This window comes from Talpa occidentalis, unplaced genomic scaffold (assembly GCF_014898055.3).
Source record: "Talpa occidentalis isolate TD23 unplaced genomic scaffold, MPIMG_talOcc4v2.1 talOcc4.13, whole genome shotgun sequence".
In the NCBI taxonomy this organism is placed as follows: domain Eukaryota; kingdom Metazoa; phylum Chordata; class Mammalia; order Eulipotyphla; family Talpidae; genus Talpa; species Talpa occidentalis.
The window spans coordinates 87,046,375-87,060,319 of NW_023601322.1; the positions used below are offsets into that span (position 1 = coordinate 87,046,375).

General features: G+C 41.4%; 1 protein-coding gene across 2 annotated transcripts in view; it reads right to left on the minus strand.

Annotated features, from left to right (window-relative positions):
* Nucleotides 1–1,048: 1,048 nt before the first annotated feature.
* Nucleotides 1,049–13,945, minus strand: part of COMMD10 (COMM domain containing 10) — a 128,036-nt gene continuing 115,139 nt past the window's right edge. The window contains exons 6-9 of one of the 2 annotated variants that reach the window (XR_008551512.1): nucleotides 9,499–9,558; nucleotides 7,612–8,795; nucleotides 6,847–7,147; nucleotides 1,049–1,418 (exon numbers count right to left, since the gene is read on the minus strand). Coding sequence is in view for 1 of the 2 variants with exons in the window: in XM_037509483.2 (XP_037365380.1) it covers nucleotides 8,757–8,795; nucleotides 9,499–9,558 (99 nt within the window). In the remaining variant the exon portion in view is untranslated. Of the gene's footprint in view, nucleotides 1,419–6,846; nucleotides 7,148–7,498; nucleotides 8,796–9,498; nucleotides 9,559–13,945 lie in introns of those variants that run through there. The other variant, XM_037509483.2, reaches the window with a different exon arrangement.

The following is a 13,945-nucleotide window of genomic DNA, read 5'->3' on the forward strand; positions in this document are numbered from 1 at the left end:
TGAGGCCAGGGCAAGGCGAGGACTGCCTGCTCTGCATCCGGGGTGGGCAGACAGCCCCAGATGCCCTCACGTCCACAGGGGTGACCAGGCAGTGGGTGGGATCTGTGAGAGAAGCCCCCTTTGTCCTGCACAGTCCTCCCAGGGCACTCCACTGAGAAAGCTTGTGTGGTGTTCCGGGTAAGTGGGAAGCGCTCACAGGGCTGAACAGTCACTGCACAGAGCAGGTACTGAAGGGCACGCCTGAGCCAAGAGGAAAGAATGGTTCTCAAGAGAGCCCTAAACTTGGGGTCAGGAATTCTAAGTTCAGCTCTGTGATCTTGAGCAAGTGGCTTCTTACATCATAGTTCATTCATTTATAAAATGGAAATAACTCGTCCGATTTACTAAGTAAGACTACACTGAGGATCAGATGAGATCACATGCATGAAAGGACTCTGCAGAGTGCTGCACATGTCCTATGAGCCACTGCTGTGCTCACTAGCACATCCAGCTAGATGACGTTCTGCCTGGAAATCAAGCCACAGAGATGAAGTCCAGTTTTACTTATTTTGAATTGCTGGCACCTAACACACTGACTGGCACAAAGCAGACAGTTAATGAGTCTTTGTTACCAGAATTGCACTGTGTAATTTAAAAACTTACTGACAGTCTCATGAACTGAGGAGTTGAAGCTGAAGGTAATGCTGTGACTGACCAACGCAGGGCCAGGCACAACCTCTCCAAGGTGGCCCAGACTGATGTTTCCCCATCTTTCCTCCTAACACCTGGAAGCTGCTAGAGAAGGTAGTAGGGAGAGCCTCTCTGGCCGGGACCAGCCTCCTCCTAAGGACCAGGGCGAGGGCCTTTGCTGTAGCCCCTGCTACTCAAACAAGGGTGTTCCAGCGGGACTTAACACGCTAGCCAATGAACAGTTGGTGGATTAGTAAACGTGTAAATGAATGGATGAATAAGCAGAGTTGCCCAGTTAAGGTCTTGTCTAGCCTTCTGTTTGAATACGCTAATCATAAGGATCCCAAAATTTTTTTCCCTAAAAATAATGCCTTTTACAAAATACAAAAATCTTTGTCCATTCTGGTCTCTATTACTTTCTCCCTTTTAGTAAAATAGAAGGAGAAATCTGGGCATATGCACAAGCAACTGCTGACTTATTCATTCATTTACTGGATTTTCGCAGCAGAGATCTCACAGTAGAATGTACCAGAACTCTGGGCATCTTGGGCACTGCTGTCTGAGGTCTGAAGAATCTCTCTCTGAGTGAAGGGAACTTCCTGGTGGTCTGAGGCTCCCATAGCTGCTGATTCATGTGAGGAGGAAGCTGGGAACAAGCTGTGGCTGGAGGGGGCCAAAACTGAGGACATGCTGATTGGTCTGGGGGAGGAGCCTCCTGCCATCTGGTCTCCTCCCCCACAATGGCAGTCCTGAAGGAGAAGCAGAAAGAGGCAAGCAAGTTTAATTACTCTGAAACATACCCTGGGACTTTTCACAGCCCCTTGCAGGGAACTGAAATGTTACATGCTTTTTTAAAGCTAAATGTCATTAATGACATACCCTTGCCCACTTGAGAGCTGGAAGGTATGAATGAGATTCTTGATTATTTTTGTCCATAGCTCTTTACACATGTTTAGCACCAAAAGAGAGAGAGAGAGAGAGAGAGAGAGAGAGAGAGAGACACGGATCTGCTAAGAAGAGCTCTAAGGCATGGGGTGGGGGTGGGGGGAACCATGATTGCATTTAATTGCATCTCACCAGGAACACTTCAAATGCCCAAATCTTGTCCCACCAATCACTCCACAACCCTTGATATTCCCAAGGAAGCTGTAAGAAGGACTGACAGCAAATGGGAAACACAGTGACACCTGATTAGCTTTCAGTGATGGTGAGGCCCAGGGGTTCACTCTTAGGGCCCAAGTAGGCTGCTCTTGCCCTCCACTCCCACACCTCAAATTTGGATTCTGAATAGCGCTCTGCCAGCTACAGGGCACAAAACTATAGCAATAATGCATGGCAGAGGCAGAGAAAGATTGCTGGCCCCCAAGGGCTCCCTGGTTCCACTAGAAATCCCAAGCCCTTGAGCAAAACAGGAGTGCAAGAGGGTCAGCACGCACAGACTGGCCTCTGTTCTGCCTGTCAGTACAGATGGCCATGCAGTGTTTCCCAACGGATGAGACAGAAGCAAGGGCTGTGGGGATGCTGAGAGAGACAACAGGAAAGCAGGTGGAGAATCAGGAGCGTTTCCTCCCTTAGAAAACACTTGTTTGCTCCCTTCAAGGGTTCCATTTGAAAGCCTATACAGAGAATCTTCTGAGGGAGCTTCTTTAGCAAAATCCAAAACATGTATTTGTCATGGAAAGTTGATGAAATAAGGAGTGATTAATTATAGAATTTATTATTCTAAAAAAAATAAGATTCTATAGGAAGAAAATAGGCCTTTCTGGGGCCCTACCTTTTCAAGCAGACATTTTTGTAACTCTAGATCCCCCTGCATAAACTCCAGAGCCAGTGCTCTCTGGCAGTACAGGGGGTTAATATGCAACCTGTGAAGCTATTCGCAGCCACTGCAGCATGAGTTTGATTCCCAGTTAGGGAGCTATTCACATGGCGCGGCAGACCTCTCCTGACTCACCCGCTGCTCCCCTCAGCAGTGTATTTCGGTCAGTCTGCCTGTTCTGCCCCACATTCTGTCTCTGGTGAATCCTCTCACCCCCCGCACCTCTGGCCTGTACCCCAGTTTTTGTATGCATAAATAAAAATCTCTTAAATGAAATAAACTACAGAGCTAAATACAATAGTGATTTAAAATGTTTTTGAATCAGAGTGAGAAGCCAGAAATGGAAGAAGCAAGCACCTTAATATTGGTGCCCTTAGGCAAGTTCTTGCTGAGAGCCTGGAGGAATAATCCTGCAGATGGGGTGCATGTTCCACTAACCCATGAGCCGGAGGTACCTATGCATACATCTGGGCCTGCCTGGGAGAACTTAATAAGGCTCAAACACAAAAGGGAGGCTTCGAGGAGATGCAGCAAAGGCGGCCACTCCCAGAGCCTCCAGCCTGCTGAATTGGGGAGGCCTGCACAGGGCAATTTGTAAGTCCAACAGCCGCTGCTCACAAACCTGCTGATTTTATTACTACTCGAGTTACTCTACATCACACAATAAAGTACAGAATATACTTTGCAATAAGAACCACCAAAACTGACCAAGAGGGCTTTTTCTGCCGTGAGGTAGAAAAGTGAGCTATCATGAGTCATCACCCCATCAAGAAGAAACCAATCCCTCACACTGGACTCTGGAAAGACACAGTCTTGGTTGCACAGGGAAAATCTAAACTGACATGTCACTGAACAGTTTTCTACACGGCTGTCTGCATCTTGCTGGCATTCTGCGTTAACTATCTGAATGGTTTCAGATTTTTGCCAAGCTTGTATATTTGTGATAACCGGTAGCAGTCTGTGCCACATAAGGGGAGCCTTCATTCTGAAACTGTGTCACCTGAGTCGTTATGCATGTGTCTTTAAAATCAAGGCACATTCTTTTCAACAGGAAATTAAAACCTGAGTGATGAGCTCAAAATCCATACAAACTTAACATGCATCTCAATACAAGAACATTGTATTGCTGTCTATCTGGATGATCTTCATTTCACCCTGTCATAAATCACCCCTGAATTTGGGAGGGATCACAATTACTTTTTAGTCTTTGCAGCATCAGTACCAGAAGCATGTCTAGGTCAACTTCATTCCGATCATAAATCTAACCACCGTGGGAGACTGCCTGAGCATTTGGGAGAAATCTGCGCCTCTAGCAGGTTAGCAGGCTTTCTTATTCCCCTCATGCAAATCTACTGGAGGAACAAAAGGATCTGTGACTGCAGCAGATACCCCCAGGAGAGATATGCCCCCCACCCCGCCCCAACAGGATTATGGATGTATTTGGCTAAAGCAGTTTGAAAACTACTCCTGTAAATCTGAGGTTTATGATGGCTTTGTTTTGGAGAAATCAGATGGTACCGTGCAAATGAGAGGCAGAGGGGGACAAAGCTCTCGTGCACTCCATTAATTCATTTAGCCAATATATTTCTTAAGTACGCTGATATTGACAGGACTACTTACATCAGCATGTAGAGCAGCCCGAGACTGGACTGCAAAGTGGACCACATGGTCTGGGATGTGAGTCACTCTTCTCCCGGCTCAAGTGGAAAAGTACCGTGCTCTGTGGCCAACGCCTAACCACACCCCTGCAAGGGGGGAACTAAACTCCTAGGGTTGAAGTGCTGTGGACAGCTTTTTGCTTTGTTCATAGGTAGCCTGGCTGAACCTGCAGGAAGAATCTAAAATGTGGACCAGCACAAAGCACATAGGCAGGCGAGCAATCTCAGGACCAAGGAGGCATGGGGTAAGGCTGAGCTCCATGCCTCACAGCATATCAACATCTAGTACAGATGAGAGAAACTTAATCATTGGGTTTTCCATGAAAAATTCAGATGGGATATATTGTGTTCTTTAAAACTCACCTTCTCAAATAAAAGCCACTACTGAATTTATGATCAACTGCCTTCCCCCTCTTTTCTTTACTGAGATTGCTCTGATTAAAAGGACATTTTAAAAAATTAAGTCATTTATAAAATGAGATTCTCAAATGCTCACTAAACAACACTAAAAATGACTGGACTCTGGTTTTCTTAAGGGAACATTATTATACGTCATTATTTTTCCTACCTTTGAGATTTAAAGTTCCCAGAATCTTCTTCCTTACAGGTTTATAAACTGAATCTGCTTATAAACTGAATTTTATTGTCTTTGATGCCTTTTTCTTTTGAAATGAAAATGAACAACTTTTTTTTTTAAAGATTTATTTATTTATTTATACAAGCACTGGGTACAGTCAGAAGCGCGGGAGGGTGAGAGAATTCACCAGAACCAGAGCGGGGAATAGAACAGGCAGACCGACGAAATACACTGCTGAGGGGAACAGCGGGCGGCAGGAGAGGTCTGCGCGCCATGTGGGACCTTCACCCGGCGGCCGGGGATCAAACCGGTGCTGCAGAGGCTGCTGGCAGCTTTGCAACCCAGCGCTCAACCACTGCGCCACTGGGGAGGTCCAAAAAAATGAACAACTTTTTATTTCAAGGAAAACAGGCTATGACAATGCCAACACCCGGAACTGAGTTACAGGTCTCCAGTCAGACATCACCACCTCACACTTCGGAGAAAAAGCAAAAGAACTCTAAAAAGATTTGAGTATATGAGTGGCAGGGGTCGGTAGGGAGGACACAATGATAAAATCCTTTAAATCCCTCAAATTATAAACGCCATTAAGTTTTACTATGCACTGCCTGAAATTAACTAATTTTAGCATTAAGTGAGGGTGGTCTACTGAGAACTATTTGCATAATGATGACAAAAATCAAAGTTATAGAGAAGCAAAACTGATTCATCTGAAGCTGAAATTCTAATTCCTGAGCAGCTCCTAACTAATAAGCCTAGCAATTCAGAATTGCCCTGGCCCGCTTCCCCCACAACAGAAAAGGGCTTAGTATTAAAACTTCTGAGGAAATTGACAGTAGATACCTATGGGTTTTCAAACTTTCCCACCCAAGTAGCCACACTGGGGAAGGAGAAGAACCATCCTCCCAGCACCCCTGAGAGTTCAGCTTGAAGTCGCAGATTGTAGCAAAAGGTTTCTGAAGTTTTGCATTTTCTCTTTGACTTCTGTATGTATCTTGAACTATATGCCATCAAATATTCTGTTCTCTTTAAAAATATAAACTCTCGGGCCTCCCCTGGTGGCGCAGCGGTTGAGCACTGGGCTGCAAAGCTGCCCGCAGCCTCTGCAGCACCGGTTCAATCCCCGATCACTGGGCAAGGGTCCCACATGGCATGCAGACCTCTCCTGCCGTGCCCGCTGCTCCCCTCAGCAGTGTATTTCGCCGGTCTGCCTGTTCTATTCCCCGCTCTGGCTCTGGTGAATTCTCTCACCCTCCCGCGCTTCTGACTGTACCCAGTGCTTGTAAAAATAAATAAATAAATCTTTAAAAAAATATATATATAAACTCTCTACATTACTGGCTAATTGAATCATGTTACCCTGTATTACTTAAGCTATAAGCTAAACTGCTGCATTAAAAAGATCCCAAGTGCAGTCGCCCAGACAAGTTTTATTTCTCATGCACCAGCAGCTTGTCAAGGGCCTATCAGGAGAACTGCTCCAGGACATTCAGGGATCCAGCTTCCTTCCATCTTGTTGCTCGCTACCCCTTAATCCATCATCCTCATCTGATCAGTCCAAGTTGACTCATCTCCCAATGTATGTTTTAGTTCACAGAAAAGGGAAAGAAAAGAGGAGATGAATATCACTTGCACTAACTTTCATTGGTGAAACCTAGTCACACAGCTGCAGCAAGCTGCAGAAAATGGAAAACAGAATTGCTAGCTGGATAGCCATGTGCCTGGCAAACCATGGGTGTTACAGAAACACTGGATTGTCATAAAAGTCATGATTTATTTTTTCTGTTTTTCAAGCAAAATGCATCATGACTTTTCCAAAACCCCAATACATGCCGCAGCCATCTTTTGGCGTTATGTATTCCCTGCGAGTGTCTGAGTCCTCTAAGTGTGCTCCAGTTTAGGAAGCATGCTACAGGCATGAGTTTGCAAACTTTTTCTGTACACAGTCAGGCAATAAGTATTTTAGGCTTGGTGGATCCTATGCTCTCTGTTGCCATGACTCAACTCTGCCATTGTGATGCAAAAGCAGCTGCAGTCTGTGTGACTAGGAAGAGCAGGGCTGCTGTGTTAGCTACTGTAACTATGAATCTAGAGTTTAAGTCAACACACATTTATTAACTCACAATTTCCGTGGGTCAGCAGTCTGGTTCTTTCACACGGGACCTCACAAGGCTGCAGTCACAGTCAGTTGGGCTGTGTTCTATCCTGGAAGCTTGTCTGGGATAAACTCTACCTCCAAACTCATCAGGATGTTTGCAGAACTTATTTCCTTGTGGCTGAAGGGCGGAGGGCTGAGGACCTCAGTTTCTTGCTGGCTAGTGGTCACCCTCAGCAACCAGAGGCCCAGGCCCCCATTCACAGATCCTTCCCAAAACAGCAGCTTGTTTCTTCAGAACCAAGGAGGAGAAAGTCTCTAGGGAGAGACTGCAAGTGTGACAGAATTTTACATAAAGTAACACATCATGGGAATGACATCCCACCCCCTTAGTCATATTCATTTGGTTAGAAGCAAGTAGCAGGTGCAAGAGGCTTGTCAATGGGTGTGGAGGATGATAGGAGGTCTGTCCGCCACAGCTGTGTTCCAACAAACTGCATAAAACCAGGTGGCAGGACCAGGCCCACAGACCATTGCTTGCTGTCCTGGTCTAATGAGCACAGTGTAGAAGACACTGTGTAAGAGGAAAAATCAAAATTCATTGAATAGCAACGAGAGAAGTTTCTGAGAATGAGAAAAACTATGTAGAAAGACAGTCACAGAAAAACAAACTCTTAAGACTCTGATCCCATCCCATAACATATCTGTTATCTTATTTTGACAATAAAAAGTAAGAGTAGGCTAGGCTGGCGTTATGTTTGAACCTAGCAATCAAAAGATAAAGATTACTTACTGGAATGCCAAGGAAATTCTAAGTGAAGGGGCTTCATGACCACGCTTCCTATAATTTTGACTTGAATCCAAACCTGAATTGGAATGATTTCAATGGAAAACCTGGTCATTTTCTTAGTGACTATGAAAATGACAGTGCACACATTATGTGATTATTCCAAGTCAGGAATTATGCTAAATATTTAACATGAGTGATCGCATTTAATCTTCATAATTTTCCTTAGCTATTTGGATTATTACTCTTACATTCTCCCCTCTGCTCCTACCTCTTTTCCGAAAACAATATAGGAAAGCTATTTTACTCATAAAAAATTCAACTGGCATTATTTTATACAGGCAACCACACTCACATTTGTATACATTCATACCATAAAATGCTACACCCTTCAGTTCAATTCATCCTAAAACGTAAAAAATTTATTGACCGAAGTTAAGTAACATATTTACAGAGAATGTAAAATTTGCCTTGCAATTTTAAGGATACCCATTTTAGCACAAATTACAATTATTTTTATTCGTGATCTGAATCTGTCTCCAACACTATGAAGAGAATCATTAATATGCTGCATAAAGAAAAGCATATGAGAAAACCTGTTAGGAAATCATTACACTAAGAAAAAAATTAAAGTGCGCAGAGAAGGCCACACTAGAATGGGGGTCTGCTACTACCAGCACTATTTTATATTTCTTTCTTATATCATTTCCCAAATAAAACATATTTGGAAAAATACGCAAGGAAAAATACCATAATGTGTTTGATGGCATGTGACTACTTTCTTACTTTTATTAATGTGTGCACAAAGTTTTGTGTTCTAAGGAAGACTTCATATCTTGTATCCATGGGCCCTTTGGACAAATAAAGGTGTCATCAAGTATGCAGAAAACAATCAGGTCAGGTCAGGCAAAGAAGCAACAGTAGGACAGTACTGGCTTCCTGCTGGCTTGCAGAACTGGGGAATGCGTATTGGAACTTCAGGACTCAGAACAATGATCTCTCTTGGCTGCTATTTGTCTAAGAAGCAATAATCCACATAATTTACAAGAAGACAACCACTGAATCCTTCAGCAAACACAACCTGGAAGTCTATCTTCAAGGAAAAATAACGAGGTGGCAGGAGTGTGATAGAGACGGGGTCTTCCAGAGCATCATGTGAGGGAATCCAGCTGTGCCTGGATAGTCTCCAGCTGTTTAAAAAGAAAAATGAGAGAGGATGTTGGTGAAGGGAGAAAGCTTCAGAAGAAGCACTGTTTAGAAAGATGCTGCTAGAAGGAGAGGAATGGCACTGATAACTGTGCATTTTAAATCCATTCACACAGCAATAAAAGTACCACTTAGAAAAGTTTTCCTTTTATGTGAAGATATTAGACTCCATGCTTGCAATCTAAGTTTTCAAATTTGTAAAGAAGGATTTCTAAATAATACTTCTTAAATACACCCAGCTGTTTCAGTTTAAATGATCAGTACATAAGACTTTATAGGGAATGGGAGGTAATATATTTTCCAAGATGATGAAATCAGTATTTGGAAAGAAACAAATTATGCTCAAAGATAAATCTTTCAAGACTGGCATCCACCTTCTCTTTTGGGCTCAGAAATTAAAATATTTAACATTACTCATAGCTAAAGTGCCTCTGTGGCCAGGAACTACATAGTTCATTACTTCAAGCTTCACATTATAGTAACAATCCTATTGTTTCAGTGAAAACCATTTCCAGTTTCTCGCTGATTTAGCTTGTCAGATTCTCTGCATCTCAGCCATGTTTCCTACTGTCAAACAGAGGTGTTTATAAGGGAAGCGTAAAGAACTTATTAGCTCCATTATAGGGCATTTAAAAATACGAATGGAAACATTTTTTAAAAATCAGAAATAATTTTAAAAATACAGACCTTGTTATAGAAATCAAACAATTCCTTATGATTGAATTCCACAAGAACTTTCTCCAGGCTCTGTAAGGAATACAGAAAAAGAGAAATCGGTTGTAAACAATTTATTCTGCATTTCTTTCTATCCAGTTAATCGCAAAATATGCCATATTATTCTGTATGGTTTTTACAAAAATACTTACCTACTCAACTCTGCTGTTCCGAGAACTCATAAACGTACCTAATAGCACTCCACATTACCAAAAGGTTTCAACTCTACAGGGACATCTGTTTTTTAAGTTGTTTCCACAAAGGTTAATAAAATATATGCCAGCAAGAATAATTTCATTATCTATTTTTTTTTCAAGACAGAGATAATACATGAGATTATATTTCATCTTTCTCAGCAGTCCACTTGAAATTTAGTAAATACCATTACACAAAGAAAGACACTGGAGGCGGGATATCTGATTGAACTCATCCAGCCATTAATGCCTCACATCAGCACAGCTGCTGCCTCAGAGCATTAATCTAACAGTTATGATCTTAACATGCTGAGATGGTTACCTTTTTGAATGTACAGACTCAGCAAAAGTTAACAATTAACACAACAGCTTCAAGGCTGGGACTTAGACACCCGCCTTCCTTTTACCTCACTTGCAATGGAGAACCTTTATGGATGCTAATTAATATTGCATATGTATGTATGTATGGTGGCAACATTAACACAACTCAACCTGCTTTTGGTTGAATTTGTAAACTGAGGAAACACTTCTTTGTTAAGTTTACTCCAAGGTATTCAATTCTTTTTGATGAGATTGTAAATGGGATTATTGTCTTGATTTCTTTCTCTTCTAGTTCACTGTTTGCATACTGATTTTTGTAAAGTATTTTGGTTTTAGAATAAATGAAAAAAGAATAGCTACTTTAAATCCTTATCCTTCAGGAATGAGACAAAACTAGTTTTTCAAACTATAAGAAAAATTAGTTGGCTAACTGGCAATATCACTGAACTTCCACAGGTTGCCCAGCATCCTCCAGCAATGCTACATTTCCACCCAGCAGTTAAATGGCAATGATAGGCCTTGGTTTACCCTAGGGAAAAGCAAGGCACGTTCATTACTCCCCTACCACACCAAAAGTTAGTAGGGACTAAAGACTCAATCGGTACGTAAACCACCAACGTGCTGCACCCCTGGAGGCAGCAGCTAAACAAGATTCTTGTTTCCTGAATGCTGCTTGCTTTCCTTCAAGGTAGAGTTTCCTAAAGTGTTCCACAGAGGAAAGGGAAAAGCGTGACTGTGAAAGCAAATGTCTTAAAATAACAACATCTAAGATGATGTGTATGCATGTATATATAGACATGGATTTATACAAACTATAATTTCACATTATATAAATTTAGTATCATGCTCCACTGACATACTTAGCTCCAAGAAAGAAAAATGCTGATACCTCAGATGAAATTAGCAAGGCACCCATACCTATGTCTGGCATAATCACAGGGAGCTATCATCACTATAATTTTCTATTCAATTCAAAGTGACTGTAAGGAGACCCTGAGAATAGGGGAGTAGTTTGGAAGTGTTTCGAGTATATGTGTATCCGCAGAACTTGCAAATCTGTATTTTCCTAGGGGTGATCAAAAGCAGCTGCTTTTAGGGAGATAAGGATGAAACTTACACGTGTAGGACTGAAAGCAAAGGGGGACTGGGCAGCGACCATATGCCCACATTGTCCCGTTCTGAGTCCATGTATCGTAACAAGAAAGGAATACGGATCACATTTTCATTGAACAGTCTGATAGTTTTACTCGTAATTTCAAATTTAGACATATGGTCCACGGTTCCCTTTTTTCACACATGCTTTCACGTCCCACACATATTAGGAGCGGGCCTGTTCAAAATCTTTCCTGGGACCCTGACATTTCAAGGAGGAAAACACATTTCTAGCTTTCTTTGTGAATAACTAGAAAGTCACAAATTTGCTTAGCAAACTAGAATCAATTGTCTAACTTGACTGCTCACTCTTCAGAATGTATGGAAGGGTAGGCCTATTAAGGAAACATGCTTTCAAATAGTTTTTCTTCATTTAAGGTCTGGATACAAATCAATGTTTGTCCATACCCAATAGGATATAAGAAAAACACTAAATTAAGTAAGAGTTCAATTAGTATTCCAGGGGTACTTCTTTTTGAATTATTCAGTTCTACAAATCTCTATTTATACAACTCCTGTCTTTTGACTCAACTCATGGTTTAGAATCTTTGCTAAGAGAAAAGGAGGAGAAAACGAAATGAAATTCCTACCCACTATTTCACTCTTAGCAGTTCTAACAGGTTTTCTGGAGGTAGAGGTAAAAATTTCTGACTAAAGTAGTTTTATAGACTGTATTTGACAACAGATTTAGTTACCCATGTGCTTTCTATCCCTGTCATTAGGTAATGAGACTTGACTACTTGGTCCTATTTTTTCCTCCTGAGAGCTAGAAAGATAGTCTGGATAATAAAATGTAGCTTATCATGTCATAACCAAACAGGAGGGGAAATATCTAAGGAGCATGAAACTACAATAGCAAGATACCAAAATGCATTTTCATCTTGTCAATCATAAACCTAAACTATTTTAAAATTGAACTACTGGGCCTCCCTGGTGGCCCAGGGGTTGAGCACTGGGTTGTGAAGCTGCCCACAGCCTCTGCAGGCCCGGTTCGACCCCTGGCCACCGGGTGAGGGTCCCACATGGCGCGCAGACCTCTCCTGCCGCCTGCTGCTCCCCTCAGCAGTGTACTTCGTCAGTCTGCCTGCTCTGCTCTCCCCCTTTGATTCTGGTGAATTCTCTCACCCTCCCGCGCTTCTGACTGTACCCAGTGCTTGTATAAATAAATAAATAAATCTTTATAAAAATAAATAAATAAATAAAATTGAACTGCCTAACTCTAATCACTTGGTGAAACCAAATAAGTATAACCTTCTGATAGATATGTGTATTGTGTGTGTGTGTGTGTGTGTGTGTGTCTGTATACACACGTATCTTTAAATAGTGCTGTATCTTATCATTTTACAAATGTTTGGGAAAAAGTTACATTCCAGTCTTCTAGTAATGAGATACAAAGGATATTTTCATACCATGCAAATCATCTTTTAAGTGAAAAGATTTTAAATATTCTTAAAGACATTGATAATTGTAGTAGAGAATCTATGTAATCTTCCAAAGGAATATAATGATAGTAAGTTTATACAAATTATTCTAAGAGGGCTTTTTGTTGCTTAACAGGAGTATCAATGGGTACTGTTATTATCCGGGAAAACTCAAGAGAAATATTTACTAGATCTGGTAAAACAAAGAAACAAAAAAAAAACTACTTTAATAGCTAAGTGCACCAAGATAATTATGTATACATGCTTAGCATTTCACCTTGGCTTTTCTAAGTCACGGAGGCTTAGATGTGGAGACACTGGTTAGGAGACAAAACCAGTCCAGACAAAAGATAATGACTTGATTTTATGTGATGGCAACAGTGATAAAGAAAAGTGAAAAACTTGAGACATGGTCTCAAGGTGGCAGAGATAGCATTTGGTAACAGATTTGAGCTGGCGGTGGGAGGGGGTAAGGAATAGATGGAGTCAAGAATCACAGGTCTCTGGCAGGTGAAACTGGCTGGATGGAAATGACTCCAGAGATGGTAGAGGGGCAGATCTGAAGAATGGGAGAATCAAAGTTGCAGTTTCTACACAATTAGCTTGATAGGTCTAAGAGTTCCCTGAAAAATAAACGAAATAAGTCTAGAGAGCCAGAAACGAGACTCAAGTAAAAGATAAATGTTGGGGAATGACAGATAAATTGCAATTTAAAACCATAAAAGTAAATGAGATTGCCTAGGATAAGAATGCAGTGTGAGAGGGGAGGGTACCGTGTGGCTGGACCTTAAGAAACTCCAGCTTCTAGGGTAGGCAGGTGTTCCATAAATGAAGATCCACAAAAGCTTTCTGCATGACATGTGGAAATGTATGGTGGGCATTTATTAGATGAATCAAAAAAATTTCATAAGTTAGTATACAGGCAATAAAACTGGTTGGCTTATTTTTAAATATGCCTTCAATCTTCCATTTTCCAGTAAAACCCATTAAAGTCACTAATATTGTTAATTGAACACACATAGGCTAGAAGATTTACTAGATTTACTCTTTATAACTCTTTGTACATATAAGATTACAACCAAGAACCTATTCAGAAAATTCATTACTTATAATGTCTAAGGTGGTCTCATGTACTTTATACCAAATTAGAATTTCTCCCTCCTGTCTGAAAACATTGCTGAAAGAAAATGAAAGTGCAAAGATTAACAGTCTGCCAATTTCTTTAAAAAGAAAAAAATCTATTTATTTGCCCATTCTGTTCTGTTTTTCATTAATAATCCTATCTACAAGTGCCTACATTATGTTGCACATATCCATTAGCCAAATTCCCAT